Source organism: Myotis lucifugus, unplaced genomic scaffold, assembly GCF_000147115.1.
Source record: "Myotis lucifugus unplaced genomic scaffold, Myoluc2.0 scaffold_10, whole genome shotgun sequence".
NCBI classification, from domain to species: domain Eukaryota; kingdom Metazoa; phylum Chordata; class Mammalia; order Chiroptera; family Vespertilionidae; genus Myotis; species Myotis lucifugus.
In genome coordinates, this window is record NW_005871058.1 from 7,961,361 (window position 1) to 7,980,152 (window position 18,792).

The 18,792-nt window shown below is 49.2% G+C and overlaps 2 protein-coding genes across 7 annotated transcripts in view; one reads left to right on the plus strand and one right to left on the minus strand.

Annotated features, from left to right (window-relative positions):
* VAMP1 (vesicle associated membrane protein 1) overlaps positions 1–16,214 on the minus strand; it is a 51,971-nt gene extending 35,757 nt beyond the window's left edge. The window contains exons 1-5 of one of the 4 annotated variants that reach the window (XM_014451610.2): positions 15,980–16,214; positions 12,642–12,768; positions 12,062–12,220; positions 10,928–10,979; positions 2,065–2,389 (exon numbers count right to left, since the gene is read on the minus strand). In XM_014451610.2, the coding sequence (XP_014307096.1) occupies positions 2,343–2,389; positions 10,928–10,979; positions 12,062–12,220; positions 12,642–12,768; positions 15,980–15,981 (387 nt within the window). In that variant the 5' untranslated portion in view covers positions 15,982–16,214 and the 3' untranslated portion in view covers positions 2,065–2,342. Of the gene's footprint in view, positions 1–2,064; positions 2,390–8,400; positions 8,899–10,107; positions 10,569–10,927; positions 10,980–12,061; positions 12,221–12,641; positions 12,769–15,979 lie in introns of those variants that run through there. The other 3 variants (XM_006084145.3, XM_006084146.3, XM_014451609.2) reach the window with 3 other exon arrangements.
* TAPBPL (TAP binding protein like) lies at positions 78–7,934 on the plus strand. 3 transcript variants are annotated; one of them, XM_006084143.3, is made up of 7 exons: positions 78–570; positions 1,312–1,530; positions 1,668–1,940; positions 4,325–4,663; positions 5,250–5,552; positions 7,046–7,132; positions 7,345–7,934. In XM_006084143.3, exons 1-7 carry the CDS (start codon positions 507–509, stop codon positions 7,422–7,424), a joined length of 1,365 nt encoding a protein of 454 aa, XP_006084205.1. In that variant the 5' UTR covers positions 78–506; the 3' UTR covers positions 7,425–7,934. The 3 variants fall into 3 exon arrangements, with proteins under 3 accessions (XP_006084205.1, XP_006084206.1, XP_023605731.1); XM_006084144.3 differs by having other exon boundaries at positions 1,315–1,530; XM_023749963.1 differs by having other exon boundaries at positions 79–570; positions 1,293–1,530.
* Positions 16,215–18,792: the final 2,578 nt, after the last annotated feature.

The following is an 18,792-nucleotide window of genomic DNA, read 5'->3' on the forward strand; positions in this document are numbered from 1 at the left end:
GGAGGAGCCTTCTCCCCTGCGGTCTGGTGTTGGGGCCTGCCCAGCAGGGGAGGGAGGAGGTGTGGCACCAACAGAAAATGAGAAAAGGTTCCCAGACTCAGGGGGTTCCTGCTTTTAGCTTCGGTATCCCCCTTCCTCCTCCCACCTCCCTTTCCCTGCAGCTCCACTTTCTTGGGGCGGGTGGGGAGCAGAAGGGTGCACGCAGTGAAGTCAGGTCTTGACAGGGGATGACGGGGGTGGGCAGTAGGGCTGGAGAGGAGAACGGTGAACAGGACTCTGGCACCAGCAAGAAATGGCTTCACCCAGAGGTGAAGGCAGCCGCAGTGGCGCTTCCTCAAAGTGAAAGTGAAAGAGACGTAGGCGGAGGACTGGAGAGAAACTCACAAGCCGTGGCCACCAAGGAGTATTGAAAGGAGTGTTGAGAGAGACCCCTCTTCTCCAGCTGGGACCTTGCCAGCAGGGAGCCGGTGGAGCCGGGCAGCGGAGGGGGCCTGAGAGCAGCCCCCATGGGCACAGAGGGCTGGTGGCTGCTGCTCTGCTTGGCTCTGTCCGGAGCTGCCGTGGACACAGGTGAGTGGGCGCCGGCCGGAGGGAAATGTGAGGCTAGGGAAGCTCCGAACAGCCACCCTCTGGATTACACAAGGGGAGAGGAGCCAATCGCTTCTAAGCCCAAGGGGAGAAAGGCTCAGTGGCTGACAATGGAACCAGTTGTGCTGGGGAGAGAGGCGGAGACCCGGGAGGAAAAGCCAAATGAAAAAGAGGGGCCTTCACGGTGAATGTGGTGGGAGCGCTGTCCTTGGGAGAGGGGACACCTTCGGAAGAGAAAGGGTCCCCAGCTAGGAAGTCGCCAGGAAGGTGATCGGGAGGTGGGAGGGGAAGGCTGCATGTTGGGGCAGAAAGCAGAGCAGACCTGTTGCCGGCTGGCAAGTGGAGAAGATGGCTGCCAACACCCTGGGCTGCAGGATGGCCTGTCGCCTCTCCCCCTGGCAATTCTGCTCACTTATTTGCTTTTGCTGAGAACTCCTTTGCCTGAAAATAGCTTTCATTCGTGGCTGGAAATGAAAGTAAAAGCATAAACCCTTCGGAGCAAGGCAAATCCAGGGCTTTAAATCACTCCCATCAAGAAGTACCTGGAAAGGCAGGTGCTTCCCAGAAAGCTGGCCTGGGGGGTGACAAGATAGGGACAGAGACAGCTGGGCCCCTGGAACACAACCTTTACCCCTAGTGACTCCGCAGTTGGGGCAGGGAGTGGGCACAGAAGTAACTTTCTGGGCAGGAGGGTGTGGCTGCAGCCCACTCTTTTCCCTGCAGCAGAAAGGCAGTGGCGGGCCGTGGACGTGGTCTTGGACTGCTTCTTGGTGGAGGAGGGCAAGCACCATGGAGGCTTTGCCAGCGAAAAGAACATGGTGAAGGCCCTGCTGGTGCTGAAGCAGGTGCCAGTGCTGGATGATGGCTCCCTGGAAGGCTTCACCGACTTCCAAGTGAGCACACTGTCCAAAGACAACCCACCTGTTACCTTTGAGGCCTCAGGTAAGAGCCTCCACCCCGTGTCCCAGTCCTGCTGGGCTCCCTCCACTGGGACAGCCCAGTTCCCAGTGCGCCCACCTGCATCTGCTTCCCATGTCCTCAATCCAGTCCACCCTGTGCCGCCCGCCCTTCTTCCCCAGTGAGTCCGGTGCAGATTCCCCACGCAGAGGCCTTGCTCCATGCTGACTGCAGCGAGAAGGAGGTGACCTGCGAGATCTCCCGCTATTTTCTCCAGGCCAGACAAGAGGCGGCTGTTGAGACAGCAGCTTGGTTCATCACCAACTTGCAGGTCTCTGGAGGGGGACCCAGGGTCTCCATCCTGATGAAGACTCTCAGGGATGCTGAGAACAGGGCTGTCATGCCCCCCACGCTGAACCTACCCCTGGGCCCCCAGGGGACTGTGCTGACTACAGGTAAGAAAATGAAAAGTAGCAGAAAGTTTTGTTTTAATATATTTTTATTGAGTTCAGAGAGGGAGAGATAGAATCAATGATGAGAATCATTGATTGGCTGCCTCCAGCAGGCCCCACACTGGGGATCAAGACCACAAACCAGGCATGTGCCCTGACTGGGAATCAAACCGTGACCTCCCAGTTCACAGGTCAATGCTCAACCACTGAGCCACGCCGGCTGGGCAAGAAATAGAAGAAGGGAGGGAACAAGTCCACCTCCATCCACATCAGTCATCTCAAGGTGTCCCCTCAACCTCAGTCCTTTCTTTCGAAGGGTCCAAAACGGGGATAACTTTCTCCTCACTGTTTTGCCTGAGGAAATGACATGTGGTGCTCTAGTCATGTATGCTGTTCGTAGTAGGCTTACTGGGCCAAGCACCAGTTTTCTCCCAGTGAAAAGCCATCCTGGTCTGGTGTTTGATGAGAGCAAAGCACAGGGATTCAGAATTTGTTCGTTGCCCCTTATTAATATTATTAGTAAAACCCAGTTCCTGCCTTCTCCAGCACATCCCAGAGGGCGCAGGGAATTGAGAACATGAGGATAAGTTTCTCCAGAGTTCATTAAATCTACTATTTTACCTCCAAAAAGAGACACCCAAGTCCAAAGATTAGGGAACTACCCACCTATCCTTAGAAAGCCCCAGAACATTCGACCTTTCTGTGGTCCAACCTAAGTGTATCCTGCTACAGCAGAAAAGAGGAGTCCTCATAGTCCTGGTATAGCTAGATAGTCCCTTTTTATTTTGGGATATTTTAAGCCTACAAAAGGTGAAAGAATAATGTAATGAACACCTGTATGTCATACACCTAGGTCCCATCAACTGTTAGCATTCTCTTTATAGATATTCCTGAACAAATTGAGAGCTGCAGAAATCCCAGTACTTCACCCCAAATACTGCCATGTATAACATGTGGTTTACAGCATTTGGTTTATAACCAAAGACAGGGGTATTCTCCATCATCACAGAACCAGCACCTCAGCAAACCAAGGTGGGGTGGTCTACCATGGTGCAGACAATAAGGGGGAACAGTGTGTCAAGAATTTAAGAACATATTTGCCAGGGCAGTCCCACTTGCTACACCACTGAGCATCATACTTAAGGTCAATATTTAAAAATTGATAACAATAATACTGTCGAGTATGAAGTCCAAATTCAAACTTCTCCAGTTACCCCAAAAATGTCCTTTGTAGCTCTCTGGTTCTTGTAGAGTCCAGGATTCAAGCAAGGACCACACACGCATTTAGCTGTCTTGTGCCTTTAGGCTCCTTTACTCCAGAACGGTCTTTCATAGCCCTGACGTCTTTGAAGAGCCTAGGCCTTGTCTGGTAGCATATCCCACTGCCTGATTGTTCTCCTCATTAGATTTAGGTTTAGCATGTCTGGCACAAATACTACTGTGTGCTTTTTATTTTAGTTTTTAATCCTCATGCTTAGAGAGGGAGCGAGAGAGAAACAGCGATGTGAGAGAGGAACATCGATCGGTTACCTTCCGTACATGCCCCGACCGGGGATTGAACCCACAACCCAGGTATGTGCCCCCACCAGGAATCGAACCGGCAACCGTGCACAGGACGATTCCCAACCAACTGAGCCACAGCGGCTGGGTGTACAGTGTGCTTTTTAAACTCTTACTCCTACTTAGGCTTCACAGCAGCCTTGCCTTCGGCAGGTGAGCTTGGCAACACTAAGTGACTTGTCCAAGGCCACAGAGCGGCCACATGGAAGAATCAGGCTTCCAAAATGTTTTATCTGCTCTAGTGGTTCTTACCCAAGAGCCAATAGTAACCCACAATTTCGCATGTGTATCTTCCTGGTGAGGGGCCAGCAGCTTTCCTCAGATTATCCAGGGGCGACTCCAAAATTGTTAAGGTCACCTTGTGTGTCACACTGCCTTTCCAGAGCCCATTTATTTTTTGTTGTTGTTTGTTTTGTTTTTTAATTAAATTTTATTGGAGTGACATTAGTCAACATGAACATATAGGTTTCATGTGTGGGTGACTAAATTACAAAATCTGCCTCTAGCACCATGTGCCCACCACGCAAAGTCACATCTTCTCCTGTCACCTCACATTTGGACCCCTTTTCCTCCTCCACCCCCTCCCTCTGGCAACCACCATGCTGCTGTCTGTGTTCGTAAGTTTCAGTTTTATATGCCACATGTGAGTGAAATCATGTGGTTCTAGAGCCCCATTTCTTTGTGGTTCCATCTGTTTGGGAAATGAGCCCAACTGCCCTCACTGTCTAAGAAAGGAGGGGTAGATGTGTACCCACAACATGCCCACGGCTCAGATCAGCTGGTCTCAAGCGGCAGCTGAGCACATCCCCCTCTTTCTCTCACCACAGTGGAGTTCCAGGTGACAACACATACCCCATCCCTGATTTTCCAGCGGGGGTCCTCAGCCTCCCTGCACTGCGGCTTCTCCATGACGCCAGGCTTGGACCTCGCCAGAGTGGAGTGGCGGCTGCAGCATAAAGGCAGCGGCCAGCTGGTGTACAGCTGGACCACAGGGCAGGGGCAGGCCAAGCGAGAGGGCGCTACCCTGGAGCCTGAGCAGCTCCTCATGGCCGGGGACGCCTCCCTCACGCTACCCAGCCTCACTCTGAAGGACGAGGGGACCTACATTTGCCAGATCACCACCTCTCTGTACCAAGCTCAACAAATCATCCAGCTCCATGTCCAAGGTGAGGCCAGAACTCACTTCTCTGGGGGAGAGGGAAAGGGATATGCTTATTGGGAGTGTTTTCCATAGTGGAGTCCAAATACAAGGGCATTTCCTGAGAGGCAGACTGCATTCCCACAGCCTAAATGCCATCTCCGCCCTAGAGGTGCAGAGGGCATCAGACTGCCTTCTGTCACACTTCGGGATAAGTCCATCGAGAAACTTCCCAGCCCAGGATCCGGTTACCCTGCCCTGCTGGCTGCCTCCAATCACACTCCCTAAAGGAGCAGAGCAAGCCCAGGAGGTGCAGTGGGAGTGGCCCTGATCGAGAAGAGAGTTTCATCACTGATACCCTTTCAAGTCACTGCTTATAGTGATGATAAGAAGCAAGCCAGCCGTTAGTTGGTTTTACTAGCGTCTTTCAATTACCTGTGGAAGATGTACCCCTTTATGGCCTGCATCCAGGGTGGACTCCTCACCGCCCCTTGGCACTCCACTGAGGATGAAACTTCAGCCTCCACATCCTAGCTCACTCTCAGCAGGAAGAAAAGGCTTTAGGCCTCTCTGTTGTCCCATTGACCCCTCTGGAATATTATTCTTTCTTCCAGCTTCTCCCAAAGTACGACTAGGCTTGGCCAATGAAGCTCTGCCACCCACTCTCATCTGCAACATCGTTGGCTATTATCCTCTGGACGTGACTGTGACGTGGACCCGAGAGGAACCGGGTGGAGCCCCAGTCCCAGTCTCTGATGCCTCCTTCTCCAGCCTCCGGCAAAGCGCAGAGGGCACCTACAGCATCTCCTCCTCCCTGACGGCGGAACCTGGCTCCGCTGGTGCCACTTACACCTGTCAGGTGACCCACATCTCCCTGGAGGAGCCCATTGTGACCAGCGCCTGGGCTGCCCCACCAGGTACTGGGGTGCCCACCTCTACCCTGGGCTTGTGGCTCTCCTACCTCCAGCTCATCTTTGGTCTTGTTCTGCTTCCCACCACGCTATGTTCATTCACAGTCTCAGCTTCTTTCCAGGGCAGCAGCCTCCATAGCTGCCACCACCATCCTGAGACTTCAGTACGCCCCAGGTGCCAGGGCACCAGGCGGTGTGCTGGAGATGAAGGCTGGATAACTACTGACCCTGCCTTAAGGAACTTAGTCCAGTTGGAGGGATCGACTACGCAGGCAGGGAAGATGACCTGGGAAGGGGGAGGGCATGAAAACCAAGTTAGCTAGCTCGAGGGGCAAGGAAACACCAAGACAGAAAGAACGACATGTATGAAGGCCGAGTATAACGCAGCCTAAAGAGCACTCGGGGAACTGCACAGCTAGAGCCAAGAGTGTGTGGGAAAACTGGGAAGTGGACTTAAGCTTGAGAAGTAATTGTATTGACTGAGCATTGACATGAATTGAGCACTATGCTAAGCACTTAGATGTATGATCACATGTCTTAGCATGACTCCCATTGTATTAATGAGTGAACTGGCACTTACAGATGTTAAGTAATTTGCCCAAGGTCACCGACCTAGTAAATGGTAAAGGGTGAAGTGTGAAAAAACAGGCAGCCTGATTACACTAGAACTCAAACCCTCCACTGCTATTAGTGGGCTGACACTTTTTCTTTTTCATCCTCACCTGAGGTGTGAAGATATGTTTTTTCATTGATTTGTAGAGAGAGTGGAAAGGAGGGGTGAGAGCAAGGAGGAGAGAAGAGAGATTGGGGTTGCCTCCCACTCCCAACTGGAGCTGGGGAACAAACCTGCAACCGAGGTATGTGCCCTTGACAGCGAATTGAACCCATGACCCTCAGGTGTGCAGGCCAATGCTCTAACCACTGGGCAGGCTGACCAGGGCTAGTGGGCTGATACTGATGGGCCTTCAAGCTGGAACTTCATCCTGAAGCCACAGAATATTATGTAAAATTTTTTTTTATTAGTTAAGGTATTACAAATGTGTCCTCATCCCCCCATTAACCCCCAACCTCCCACAGTAAAATTTTTAAACAGGAAAGAATCAGTACCTAGAATGCAAACATCCAGGAGCACTGGGCATTATTATTTGAGACTGGGGTTTTGTCTCAGCTCACATCATTCTCCAGCTATTTATAAAGTCCTAGCTTAACTGCCAACCGCTATCTAACTTAAATTTCTCTTGCAAAGCAATAAAAAAAAAAATGTTGTCCTGAGGTGGAAAATGGTAGGGATTCTGTGTGGAGAAACACACAAACATCCAACAACCTTGAGCAAGTACAAATGCTACTGTGTGCCCAGTTCCTGGGTGAGAGCAGAACTCTTGATAAGAGCTCCCCACACGGGGACTCACACACTCACACACACTCCTTTGTCCTCCTGCTGGCGCGGGCTGAGCTGGTTCCTGCGCACTGATTCCTGCCTGCACTCTTCTCACCTACAGAGCAGAGAACTGTGGCCTTTGGAGTCCTTTTTGCCAGCACCCTCTTCCTCCTTGCACTACTGTACCTGGGACTACAGAGATGGAAAGGTAAGAGTCCACTGCCCTCAGCTCTGCCTGACCCACCTCACTTACAGACCAGCCTCCGCTAACCACCTCCCCACCCTCTCCCCATCCAGACCAGGGATGAAGCCCAAGCATCCCAGGTTCCAGCCAGCCCCCCCCACCCCCCTCACCACAGCCCACAGCTTTGGGGGTTACCACAGCTGAAACCAACCTCACTCCCTCTTGTTCTCTCCTAGCTACCTCATCCAAGGTCTGCCAAGACTCCGAGGCCCTCTGGGAAACCACGCTCCTGCCTCCGAGTAAAAAGAAAGAGTAGTCACGTTCTCCCAGAAGGACTCTAAGCCAAGCCTCAAAGCTCAAAAATACCCCAAGAAAAGCATGAAGAAAGCACAGATCACTGGGGCACTGGCTCTGAACATGTGCAGGACTCTGCCTTCCTTCTGCGTCAGGGAGGAGATGCTGTAGGTGCCCTCTGGGCTTTGCCTGGGGTAAACAGGACAGAGGACACCAGGAAGGTCTGGGTGGAAGTTAAAACAAGAACCAGATTTGAGGTACAGTGGTAGGAACAGAAAATGGGAAGAAATTAAGAAAGGAGCAAGTGAGGGGCAGTGGGACAAAGGGATAGAGGTTGGGCCACCACACACAAATATTGAACTCTGTCCGAATAAAAGCCTCTTGGGTCCTTGGCGGCAAAGCTTTTCCACTTTCCTATCTTCCCGTGTTGGACCCAACTGAGCTGTGTCCCGGGCCTTGCTGCAAAGTGTTCAAGGTGTGAAATAAAGGCCCTCGAGGGCAGCCCCGGGGCCGTCTCAATTGCTCTGTGTAACCTGGAGCTGTAATTAGGTTCTGCTCCTTAGACAGTTGCTGGTCACTTCAGGATACCTATAACTCCTCATCCCTACTCCTCCTCACGCGACTCAGCTGCCAGGGAGAGATTCTTTTATTCATTTCTAAAATCTGCTAGTCCATACAGTGAACTCCCCAGGAAGGAAGGAGGTAGATAGGAAACGTCTGAGAAAACCTGCAGTTGTTTATCAGTGTGAGATCCTCACTCAACTTCCTGTTGTCACTTCCTCTCACTGGCACCTGAAGAGTTGGGTTGCGTCAGGCATGAATGCTGAGAGCAGAGACCACTTCCTTTGCCAACACAGAGCTTTAATCTCCGAAGACCATCTGACACACATAAGCCAGCCCTTCCGGCCTACAGCAACATCAGACTACTAGAAAGAAGCAACACTCCCCGTCTCCCCCTCTCTGCTCAGTTACTCCAACCCAAACAACACCCAAGTCAGTGTAGTTAGGAATTTATATTTTTTGCGCCTTTGTTTAGAATACATGACATTGGTAAATATGCCACATGCCTTTGGTGAAGTACAATTATTATTCTATACACGAATGAGATTGAGGTTAGGGGAAAAGACAAAGAGGTGATGACAGACACACAGTGGAAACCCCACATCGTCTCATGGCAAACCGAAGGGGATCTGGGAAGCTCAGCTTCATTTGACTGCAAAGTCCCAGGGTTTAGTTGCACATTTGCTCATGCACATGGGTGGTGGGAGGGAAAGGGGACAGCAAAGACACAAAAGAGGGTACACAGTGGGATGAGAAAGAAAGTAGAAGGGCTGACATCTCCAAAAGAACAAAGCCAACTATATCTGGTGAGCCTCAGAGGGGCAGACACCCAGGAAATAATTCCTGTGACACGGCTGGGTGGGCTAAGAGGGCGAATTTGCTCCAGGCTTGGGACACATCGAGGACAGTGGTGGCTCTTCTCCAGCGGTGACCCCCTGCTTTAGGCAAAGAGGAGCCCAGAGGAGAGTGGAGACCGTTGGGAGGGTACACTGACTGCTTTCTTCCAGCTCTTCAGTCCCACCCTGGGGCAGGACAAAGGGAATGTGGGGAACAGGAGCAAAGGGAGAGGAAGGATGGTTTTGCGCAATGAAATGCTGCTGCATGGAAAGTGAGCATCCAACCCAGCCCAGCCTGGCCCCAGCCTCTTCCTGCTTGTGGGCCAGAGGACAGAAGGAATACAAGCGCATGGGTGTTTCCCCTTCTGTTCCCAGCCTGCCTGCCTCCCCTCACACCTGGGCCTACCCCACCCAATACCCTATCCTGAAGCCCAGCAGTGGCCCCTGCACAGGCTGAGTAGCTCCCATCCTTAGATTCCACTGTCTGTACCCACAAGCCATGCAAAGAGAAAAGGAAAGGAGGCAAAGTGGAATTCAGATGGGAACACGTGGCTTAGAAGGGGAGTACAATGCAGGAAGAACAGACAGGTGGTTCTAAGTGAAAGGGCCCCGTGATAGCACAAACTCTACACTGTCCACCTCCTACCCCAAGACTGAGTTGGGCTTTTCTAAAATATTCAGAATCAGCCAGGCCTCAGGAAGGACATCTTGCCTCATCCCTGTCTTTGGCAAGTACACAGGAGTGGTGTAGAGGAAGTCCCTGAAAGTCCAAGGACCCCTCACACTCCTTAATCAACAGGAAGGGAGGAGCAGGACCCTCCTTAACGAGAGGGCAAGAAGTGGCTTCCTCTGAGCTTGTTATTTTCAAATTAGGCCCTTCATTCACTGTTTCTCTCTAACTAATAGGCATGCTCTCTGTATGCCAACAATGGAAACTAATCAAGAGCCCCAGACTTTGGCTAGATGAAGTTATTTGGTACTCTCATGAACAGTACAGAATGCCGCAGAAAATGTGGACAAGGGACTACCCTTTCCGGTTATGAGCTTGTGGGACTGCTTCTAGGATGGCAATGAGAATTCTGGTATTTTCACAATTAATATGTGTTCTCCAGGTCGCTGGAGAACAAAGTAAAAGGCTGTAAGTTCCCTGAAGACGTAGAAAATCTTGGACTAACAGATTAGAAATAACTGCAAAAAACAGGTTTTACTCTCTAAGAGGGTATTGCACCAGGACCGAGTTGGACTTTGTGCCCACCAAGGATCCTCTTCAGGCCTGGCATAGGAGAAGAGCTCCAAGTGACCAGGGCAGCCCTGAGTGAGCCACCATTTTCGCAGGTGTTCATGGCCTCCTCCTGCCAGCGGCCTGGCTTTCCTGGAGGCACCACAGGCACTGATACCCTTCTCCCCAAATCTTGACACTTTTGTGGGCACATCACTACAGCTACGCCCGTCCCCTTCCCTTGGCCTCCATCTCTTTTTGGCTTTGGAGGAATCTGCGAGTATATAAGAAGCATGTAGGGAGGAGGTGCCAGCTGTTGCTCTTCAGATAGTTGCTTCAAATTGCGCCAGGAGCAGCATTTCCAGTGTTGAGGTACATAGTGCAAATGAAAGCAACAGCAGAGGAGGAATGAGCGATGGAGGAGCCTAGGCTGGGATGGAGGAAGGTAGATGGGGAAGTTTGTTGAGAGAGCAAACAAGGAGAGGAACATGAGTTTGGATGGCAATGGAGAACAGGGAAGGGGTGGCACGTTCTCAAGTAAAAAAGTAGACTGGACACAGGAATCAGGAAGTCCAAGATGGAGAAGAGAGAGAGACAGGAGAAAACAAGAGCACAAATGACATCAAGTTACTAGGCATTCGGGTCTTTCCGTTGTAGGTGTCCCACCCCCATGTCTCCCTCTGACCCACGACAGTGACAAACAGCAGAGGGAAGCCTTGTCCATCAAGGGAGTCCTTTGTCTTTGCCCTTCCTCCCTCCTGAGCCAGGTGATGATTCCACAACAGTGATCTCCATACCTCAGTCAGAGCAGCCCCACTCCTCAGGCAGGGAGGCAAGCAGGCAGGGCTGGGAGAAGACTCCAGGACCTTCCCACCTCTTCACCCCACCAGAAACCTCAGGAATACTTACTTGCAATAACTACCACGATGATGGCACAGATAACCCCCAGCATGATCATCATCTGAGGAGAAATTGACAAAAAATGGGTCCTTGGACTTGGGGAAGGAAGGAGCCAGGAAGAGAACTTACTCTGTCTTTGGGACAATGCAAGAAACACACATCACCCAGGAGACCTGCAGGCCTCTTGGCGAGGGCCCAGCCCCCATCCTCCCCATCAGACAATAACCCCTGCACCACAGGGGAAGCTCCTCAGAAACATCAGAGCGTTTGTAGCTGCTTCTTTTTCCTTAGGTCCTGTCGTGTTGAAAAGAACTGCAATGGATCTGCAGTCAGATGATTCATTTTTCAATGTGAAGTGTTCAGCTCATTCCTCAAAGCTGCATGTATTTAAATACATTTATCTACTCCAGTCATTGTGTCCATGTTGGGTGTTTGAGGAAGGGCCAGGTGAAAAATTTCCCAGGGGTCCTTTTGGCAAAGGCAGCTTGACTAACCATTTCCAAACTCCTCAGGGTGTCCCCCGTGAGTGGGTCTGAATACTCTAGCCTACCCTGGTGGCCAATTCTGGGTAATGCAGCTCAAGGAGGCTTTTAAGACTTCCCTCCCAAGAAGAGTTCTGCAGGGCAATGATCCTGTACCACTAAAGGGGAGGAATGTAAAGGGTGTCCCAAAATTCACGCAAGAAGTAATTTTGATAGAAAACACAGGTTTATAATTAAAAATTGTAAATTTTTTATTGATTCATAAAGTATACAGTATAGGGTTATGTATAGAATAGCATATCGGGTAAATGGCCTCCACGGCTTTGCTGGCACATGCGCACTCTTTTGTTGAAATTTTCCATGACCGAAATGCGGCTGCTCAGGCAATAACAGTTAATGGTGCTCGCTGCTATCGCAACATGATAATCCAGTTTTTTGTGCTGTGGAGGCCATTTACCCGATATGCTATTCCATACATAACCCTATATTGTATACTTTATGAATCAATAAAAAATTTACAATTTTTAATTATAAACCTGTATTTTCTATCAAAATTACTTCTTGCATGAATTTTGGGACACCCTTTAGAACCGGAGGGATTTCTTGCCTTCTGTGAGTTGTGGCCCAGGAAAAAGAAGGGGGAAAGGACAAGAAAATTCACCTTGCAGTTTTTCCACCAATACTTCCTCTTTAGCTTGGCAGCGCTGCTCTCAAATTGTGACGCTCCCATCTGCAAGGCATCAGCTCGGTCATCTAGCTCTGACAGTATCTCGTCCCTCTTCAGGACCTTGTCCACATTTACACGCATGATGTCCACCACCTGAGGGGGGCCAGAAACAAAGCTGCTAAGCTCTCCACCAGAGACACGGGAAAGAACAACAACCAGTGGATCACAGGGTTGCCCTGTGTAACTCCAACGGATGCCTTGCCTCCCAAAGCCTTTAGCTATCGCTCTATAACAGCAGTTCTCAACCTGTGGGTCGCGACCCCTTTGGCGGTCGAACGACCCTTTCACAAGAGTCGCCTAAGACCATCCTGCATATCAGATATTTACATTACGATTCATAACAGTAGCAAAATTAGTTATGAAGTAGCAATGAAAATAATTTTATGGTTGTGGGTCACCACAACATGAGGAACTGTATTAAAGGGCCAGAAGGTTGAGAACCACTGCTCTATAAGAAAGAAAAGTTCTAAACGCCTATGATTTGGAAACCCTCAGGGAAAAACGCTCCACCTACCTCCTCTACTTGTGCCTGGGTTTGCTGTAGTCTTCTGTTGCTGGTCGTATTAGGAGGAGGGCCAGGGGGACCCCCACCTGGGGCAGTCCCTTCTGCCCCTTCAGTGGGCGGCTGAGCTGGATCGGACCTGTAGAGAAAGTGGATGACTTGTAGGCATATATGCATAACGCACGGATGGACACAGACAATGGGGTGCTGAGGGCCTGGGGCAGGAGGGAGGATGGGAACGGGCTGGAAGAGGTTAATGGGGGGAAAAGGAGGGCCTGAATAATACTTTCAACAATAAAGATTTTTTAAAAGAAAATATAATAAAAAGAAAGAAAGAAAGAAAAGTGGACAGAGTACACAAAGTACCCAAAACAAGAAAGAAATCATGTGCATTCTCAACCCACACCATCAAATTCATGGCAATTAGGTTACGATATGTAATTAGAAGGGGTTCTAGCTCCTTGGCCATACCAAGAAGGGAGATACAGCACAGTGACAAGAAGCAAAAGATAAAAGATGCAGGAAGCCACCCATTGTCTTCACTATCAGAGAAGTGTAAACAAGGATCCCGGAAAGCTGGTGAACCTTGAGCCCCTGGCAAGGGCCAGAGCTATGCACCGATTGTTTAGTCCAGACAATGGGGGCTCAAGCTATTTCCTGACCAAATTGTCTCAGAGTAAATCCTTCTAATATTTGCTGACCTTTAAGATAGTCTGTCTGTTAACGCAATTACCTTCCTGACTAAGAGCTAGATGTGTATCCAAAATTGAATAAAAGGTTGGCAAGGCCTGGGCACCCAGTGGAAGTCCTTTCCCTTGCACTGGGCTTTCCGCCTGGCTCCCAATATTTCCAAATTATTATTTCTTGTCTCGTCTCTTTCATTTGCGTGCAACCCCTTCTCCAGATCCCAAACCCTGAACCACGCGGGACGGGGGATATTCACAAAAGATCCTGTAACAACATTTAGTGGGGGTCAAGGACGTCCAGGGTGGTATCAAGAGATCTTATTTGGGCCATCTTCTGACCCAAACTCACACACATCCTTTGACACAATGGTTCCAGGGACTAATGTGCTACCTTTGGCCTGAATGGCATTGCCCTGGCTGTCAGAGCCTTTCACATAAAGTCAAACTGGAAACCTCCAATCCAGGTTAGAAGAAATTTGTACACAAGACTAAACCCTCAGGATAAACCTATGGACTAAACAGCCCTTCTCCCCAAAGCCTAAATCTACAAAGAGCAAGCTGACAGATTCTGCTTAAGGGGATCCACTTACTGGTTATGTTTCATTCAGCAATTAGTATATTGGGGCTGTTGTAAGGACAACTTGGAGAATCACCAAAGGCAGAGCCTCTGTAGGTGGAGTGAGTCAGAACAGTTTGCTCCCTTTGTTTTTGGCAGAGAAGATGGGAAATTCACTTAGATAGAACTGGGGCCTAAAACAATTACATTAATTATGAAACTGTTCCAAGAGCATAGACAGGAGGCAAAATGAAGAGAAATGGGCCTCAGTGTACATGCATCTTTGACATTCTGTCCCTTCTTTTTCTAGATTTGGCAACAAATCTCAGGAAACTACCCTGTGTCCCAAAGAGACATATGTCCCTATGTCCCAAAGAGAAATTTTGGTTTACACTACTACCCACAGTGATTGTCCTCATTCCCTCAGCCTGAGAAGGGATTAACCTAGTATGAGGTGTTCAAGACAAACTCTTTTTCATGAAGTCTAACCTACGGCATGAGATTTTCTCTCCCAAGGAAGACCCTACCAGCAGGAGGGAGGTCTCTCAAATCTGATGGAGAATAGAAATTACAATAAGAACTCCTCAAACAGAAGCTGAATCTCACAAAACATACCTCCTAGGAGCAGTCTAAGAATGAATGATAGAGGGATTAAACCATCACCAAGTCACCACGCAGGAAATGCCTTGACTGCTCACAATAGACCTAATACCCAGAAGTTCCTCCTCCCTAAATGAGTTTCTTTCAAGTCTAAAAAGATAGAGAATAAGATCTCAGAAAGGAGACACTAGCAGATTACACCTGACGTATCCCCATTAACTTATCACTTCCTCACTTCTAAGGCGTAAAGGCGCAAAGGGAAGATCCAAAGCCATGGAAGCCATGAGACTCTTGTGCTACCACTGAACTCAGCAGCGATCTAGTTTCTCTGAAGATGGAAAATCCAATGAGTGGGTAGGAGCCACTGTTTGGTCTTGGAAGCAGTCCAGGATGGCAGCAGCAATGACAAGACTGAGGTCAGAGGCCTTGTGATGCCCTGCTGGTCCCCACACTTGCTCCACCTCCTTCGGTGCATCCCACATGGGTGCTCCTGGGAACCAGTCAGCCGAGAAGGATCCTCCTTCCCCAAATGCAAACAAATGGGTTCCTAGGACTTGGCCAAGATGCCCAGAATGTCACAGAGTAAAAGCTGCAGAAATCCAATTGAGAAAATGTGACATGGTTGTAAAGCATGTGAAGGGACCATTCCACGTACAACTTGTTGGGAGTTGAGAGCACTCAGCAATAAAATATCCAGAACAGTTATAACCTTTATGTAGGATAAGTAAACCTTTTCCCGTTTTTTGTCTAGGACCAGGCAAGGAAGAAAGACCTCTATCAAGCAGACAGTGGTCCTGACAGGGGAGTGCTTCACTTCTCTAGCCATGGTTCTCCCTCGGGTCTTAGGATGGGGGTGATGCTGAAGATGGTCCGAGACTAAATGTAATGCGCTGGGGAAGACGGGGATCCTCAGCTCTATTTCTCTTCCCAGCACTTGGCTGAGACTCAGTGAAGGGAAACACCTCAGGGTGGCCATGGGAGGAAGGCATTTTGGAATCATAGGGCACTGCCCCCTGAGTTCTGAGAACTGGCAGATAAGTTTCTGGAGCTTTGCTCACTGCCAAGGTGGGAGGGAGGCAACACGTAACAGTTGGGGTGAGGGACATACAGAAATTACTAACTAGCAGATGCATCTATGACTGTCTTTCCAGAGGAACCAAGTACAGATTCGTTCAGACCCTACCCGATAACTCCATGCCCACCTTCGCCCTCTCCCGGGCTCCGCTAGACCGAAACCTGCATGAGGCGCCCCTCGGGCGAGAAGAATGGGTGCAATGAATGTGGGACCCCTACGCCCCTGCCCCGCCCGTGGGGTGCTGGCTGTGGCTGGTGCAGGAGTGGAGTGCTGCCCTCCTCGCTGGGGGTGGTCAGGTCTGGGGGCTGCGCGCGGGGGTAGTTCCCCGCGTCGCTGCAGCTGCTGCAATGCGCCATTTCCATCCCGCAGAGTCTGACGCTGGCGGTGAGAGTTGGCATGGAGGGTCGAGCTCCCCACACCAGAGTCAACTCACATTTCTCTGAGAAGTGAGGATCGGTCTCCTCTCCGGAGGCTGCGGCGAGACACCCGGCGAGGGGAACGCTGCGGCTGAAGTCCACGGAACTGCCGAGCTGCACGTCTAGTTGACCACCCGGAGCTCTAGCTGCGGTGGAACTTACTGCAGCTGCAGTTCGGGTCCCGGTCTTTATTAGTGCCGGCCACGCCTCCCCGATAAGATTGACAATCCCGCGGCCCAATCCCCGCCCGGGTCAGGCGCAGTCCAGAAGGGAAGCCCGAGCAAATTGGCCAATCAAAGTAGCGGTTTCCTCATTCACTGACAAAGATGACTATAGTTGGCTAATCTGTAACTAAGCGACAGGGGGTTGTGGAAACACGCTTCAACCCTCTGGTGGGGCAACTCCAACATTTCGAGTTAAGCCTTTTCTGGCGCCTGCCAGCCAATTGCTGAACAGTTTCTGAAGCCTGGCCCCGCCCACGGTCCCAGCGCCGGCAGCTCCAGCCAATCGCGCCGCTCTCGCCGACAGCGGCCGAGTGTCCCGGGAGCTCACAGTGGCCGGGACTCTGGAGTCCCGGGGAAGTCGGTGGTTTGTCAGTCCACGCACAGCCCTGACGCCCAGATCTGTCCGGCGTCCCACCCACCTGCCCGCCTCTGACCAACAACTCCGCGGAGGCAGAGTCTGTTAAGGCAGAACGGCAGGCTCTCGGGCCCAAGTACCGGGCGGGGGTTCCGTCCCCCCAAAGCAGATACGCAGGCTTCGTTCACGCGTTTCCTTCCACGCTGCCGACAAGCGCCTCACGCCGTGTATCCGACACTGAACCTCCCGCCAAACCTGCTCCTCCCGTTTCTTCCAGGTACCTTACCCACCAGGTGGCCCAAACGGACACCACCCTGGACTTCCTCCCCGTTCATCCTTACCCCTCCTCTAATAATTCACCAAGTCGGGTCGATTTTTCCTTGTTAGTATTTCAAGAATTCTCTCCCCTTGTCTCACTGTTCTTATCCGTTGTAAAACTCAACATTATTTTAGCTCCCGCTAGGGAAAAAAGGTAGCAAATAAGCTGACTCGATGCTTCTTATCAACTGTTTTTATATTTATTGAAAGTATAGACTTATATAAAGATTTTTATATTTCACTCTGGTGCATATGTAAAAAAAGAAAATACAAAATAACATGGTAACAGTATTCCTAAAACGTCAAATTGAGGCTCTTAAGATTCATTTTTTTTGACTCAGTCTTAGATGTTCATAATTTTCCACACAATATAGTCAGTCATCAAGAACTTTGGTGAGACAGCATTTCTCAGTGTTCCTCTTCTGTCTCTGAATTTTCTTCCAAGCCTCAGACACTCATTTGGCTAACAGTTATATTGAAACATCCTAATTTAGATGTTAAAATTTTTTAAAAGTGTATTTTAGAATTAGTGAAATATCTTTGTGTTTCTAGTCTTGCCCTCCCTCATATCCATCCTTTAAGGAACCACCAGAATGCTCTATGCAAATGTCACAACCCTGCTTAAAACTAATGAACAATTGCTCTTAGAAACATAATGTACTGATCATGTGTTTATCCCATCTACCTCCTATAACCACACCAAAATGACAACTTGTAGGAACTGAAAACAAATCATAAACCCTCAAAGATAAACTGGGAGGAATTATTTTTGGCAGCATGAACACCTAAGTATCCCCACCAACTTTCCCCTGAAAACTAAGTCACTGAATTTTTTTTTAATTGAAATACTTTTAAAATTAAGAAAATAATACAGGGAGGTTCCCCTATAGCCCTTCACCTATAATATTAAAACCAGGAAATTGACACTGGTACAGCCCACAGAGCTTATTCAGATTTTGCCATTTTTACATGCATTCTTGTGTATATGTGTGTGTGTGCCTGCATGTGTATATAGTTTTATGAAATAGTGTAGATTCCTTTTACCACAATCAGAGTACAGAACTATTACACAAGCACAAGCATAAGACTTCTTGGAGCTATCTCTTTATAGCCACACCCACCCCACCCCTTAGCAACCACTAATTTTTTTGTAACACTGACTTAGTACTAAGTTATAATGCAGCAGTAATAGTGGGCATCCTTGTCTTGTTGCTGATTTTTAAAGGGAATACATGTCCATAAATCTATGTTGTTAATCTCCAGTATATAATCTTTATCAAATTAATGAAATTTCCCTCTGTTACTAGTTTAACAGGTTTTATTTTAATCATAAAAAGGAGCCCAGCCAGTGTGGCTTAGTGGTTGAGTGTCGACATATGAAACGGGAGGTCACAGTTCAATTCCTGGTTAGAGCACATAGTTAGGATGCAGGTTTGATCCCCAGTTGGGGTGTCTATGGGAGGCAACCAATCAATGTTTCTCTTTCTCTAAAATCGATATTTTTAAAAAGAGCCCATATATAAAGATATCTAATATGCCAGATATTCAACTACTGCAGCAATCAAATATGTACAAGACAGTCCCTACCTTCAGTGGGAATGAGGCTTAACTAATGGGGAAGACAGACACAGACACATTAAACCAAGCAAAATCAAACAGCAAAAATATTATGAGTTCAGAGACTCAGCCAAATCAAAGTAAAGGAACCCTCAAAAGCATTCCCTTGCCTTCTTCCATTTCCCAAAGCAGTGGTACTCAATCCTAATTTAGAACCTCTTAGGAGCTTTTAAAAACATGAATGCTTGGAACCCAGTCTCAGATTGATTTCATTGGTGTAGGATGGGTCCGAATCTTCTTTTTTCTTGTTGTTTGTTTTTTGTTAAAGCCTCTGAGAAGTTTCTAACATGTAACCAGGATTGAACAGCTCTGGTCT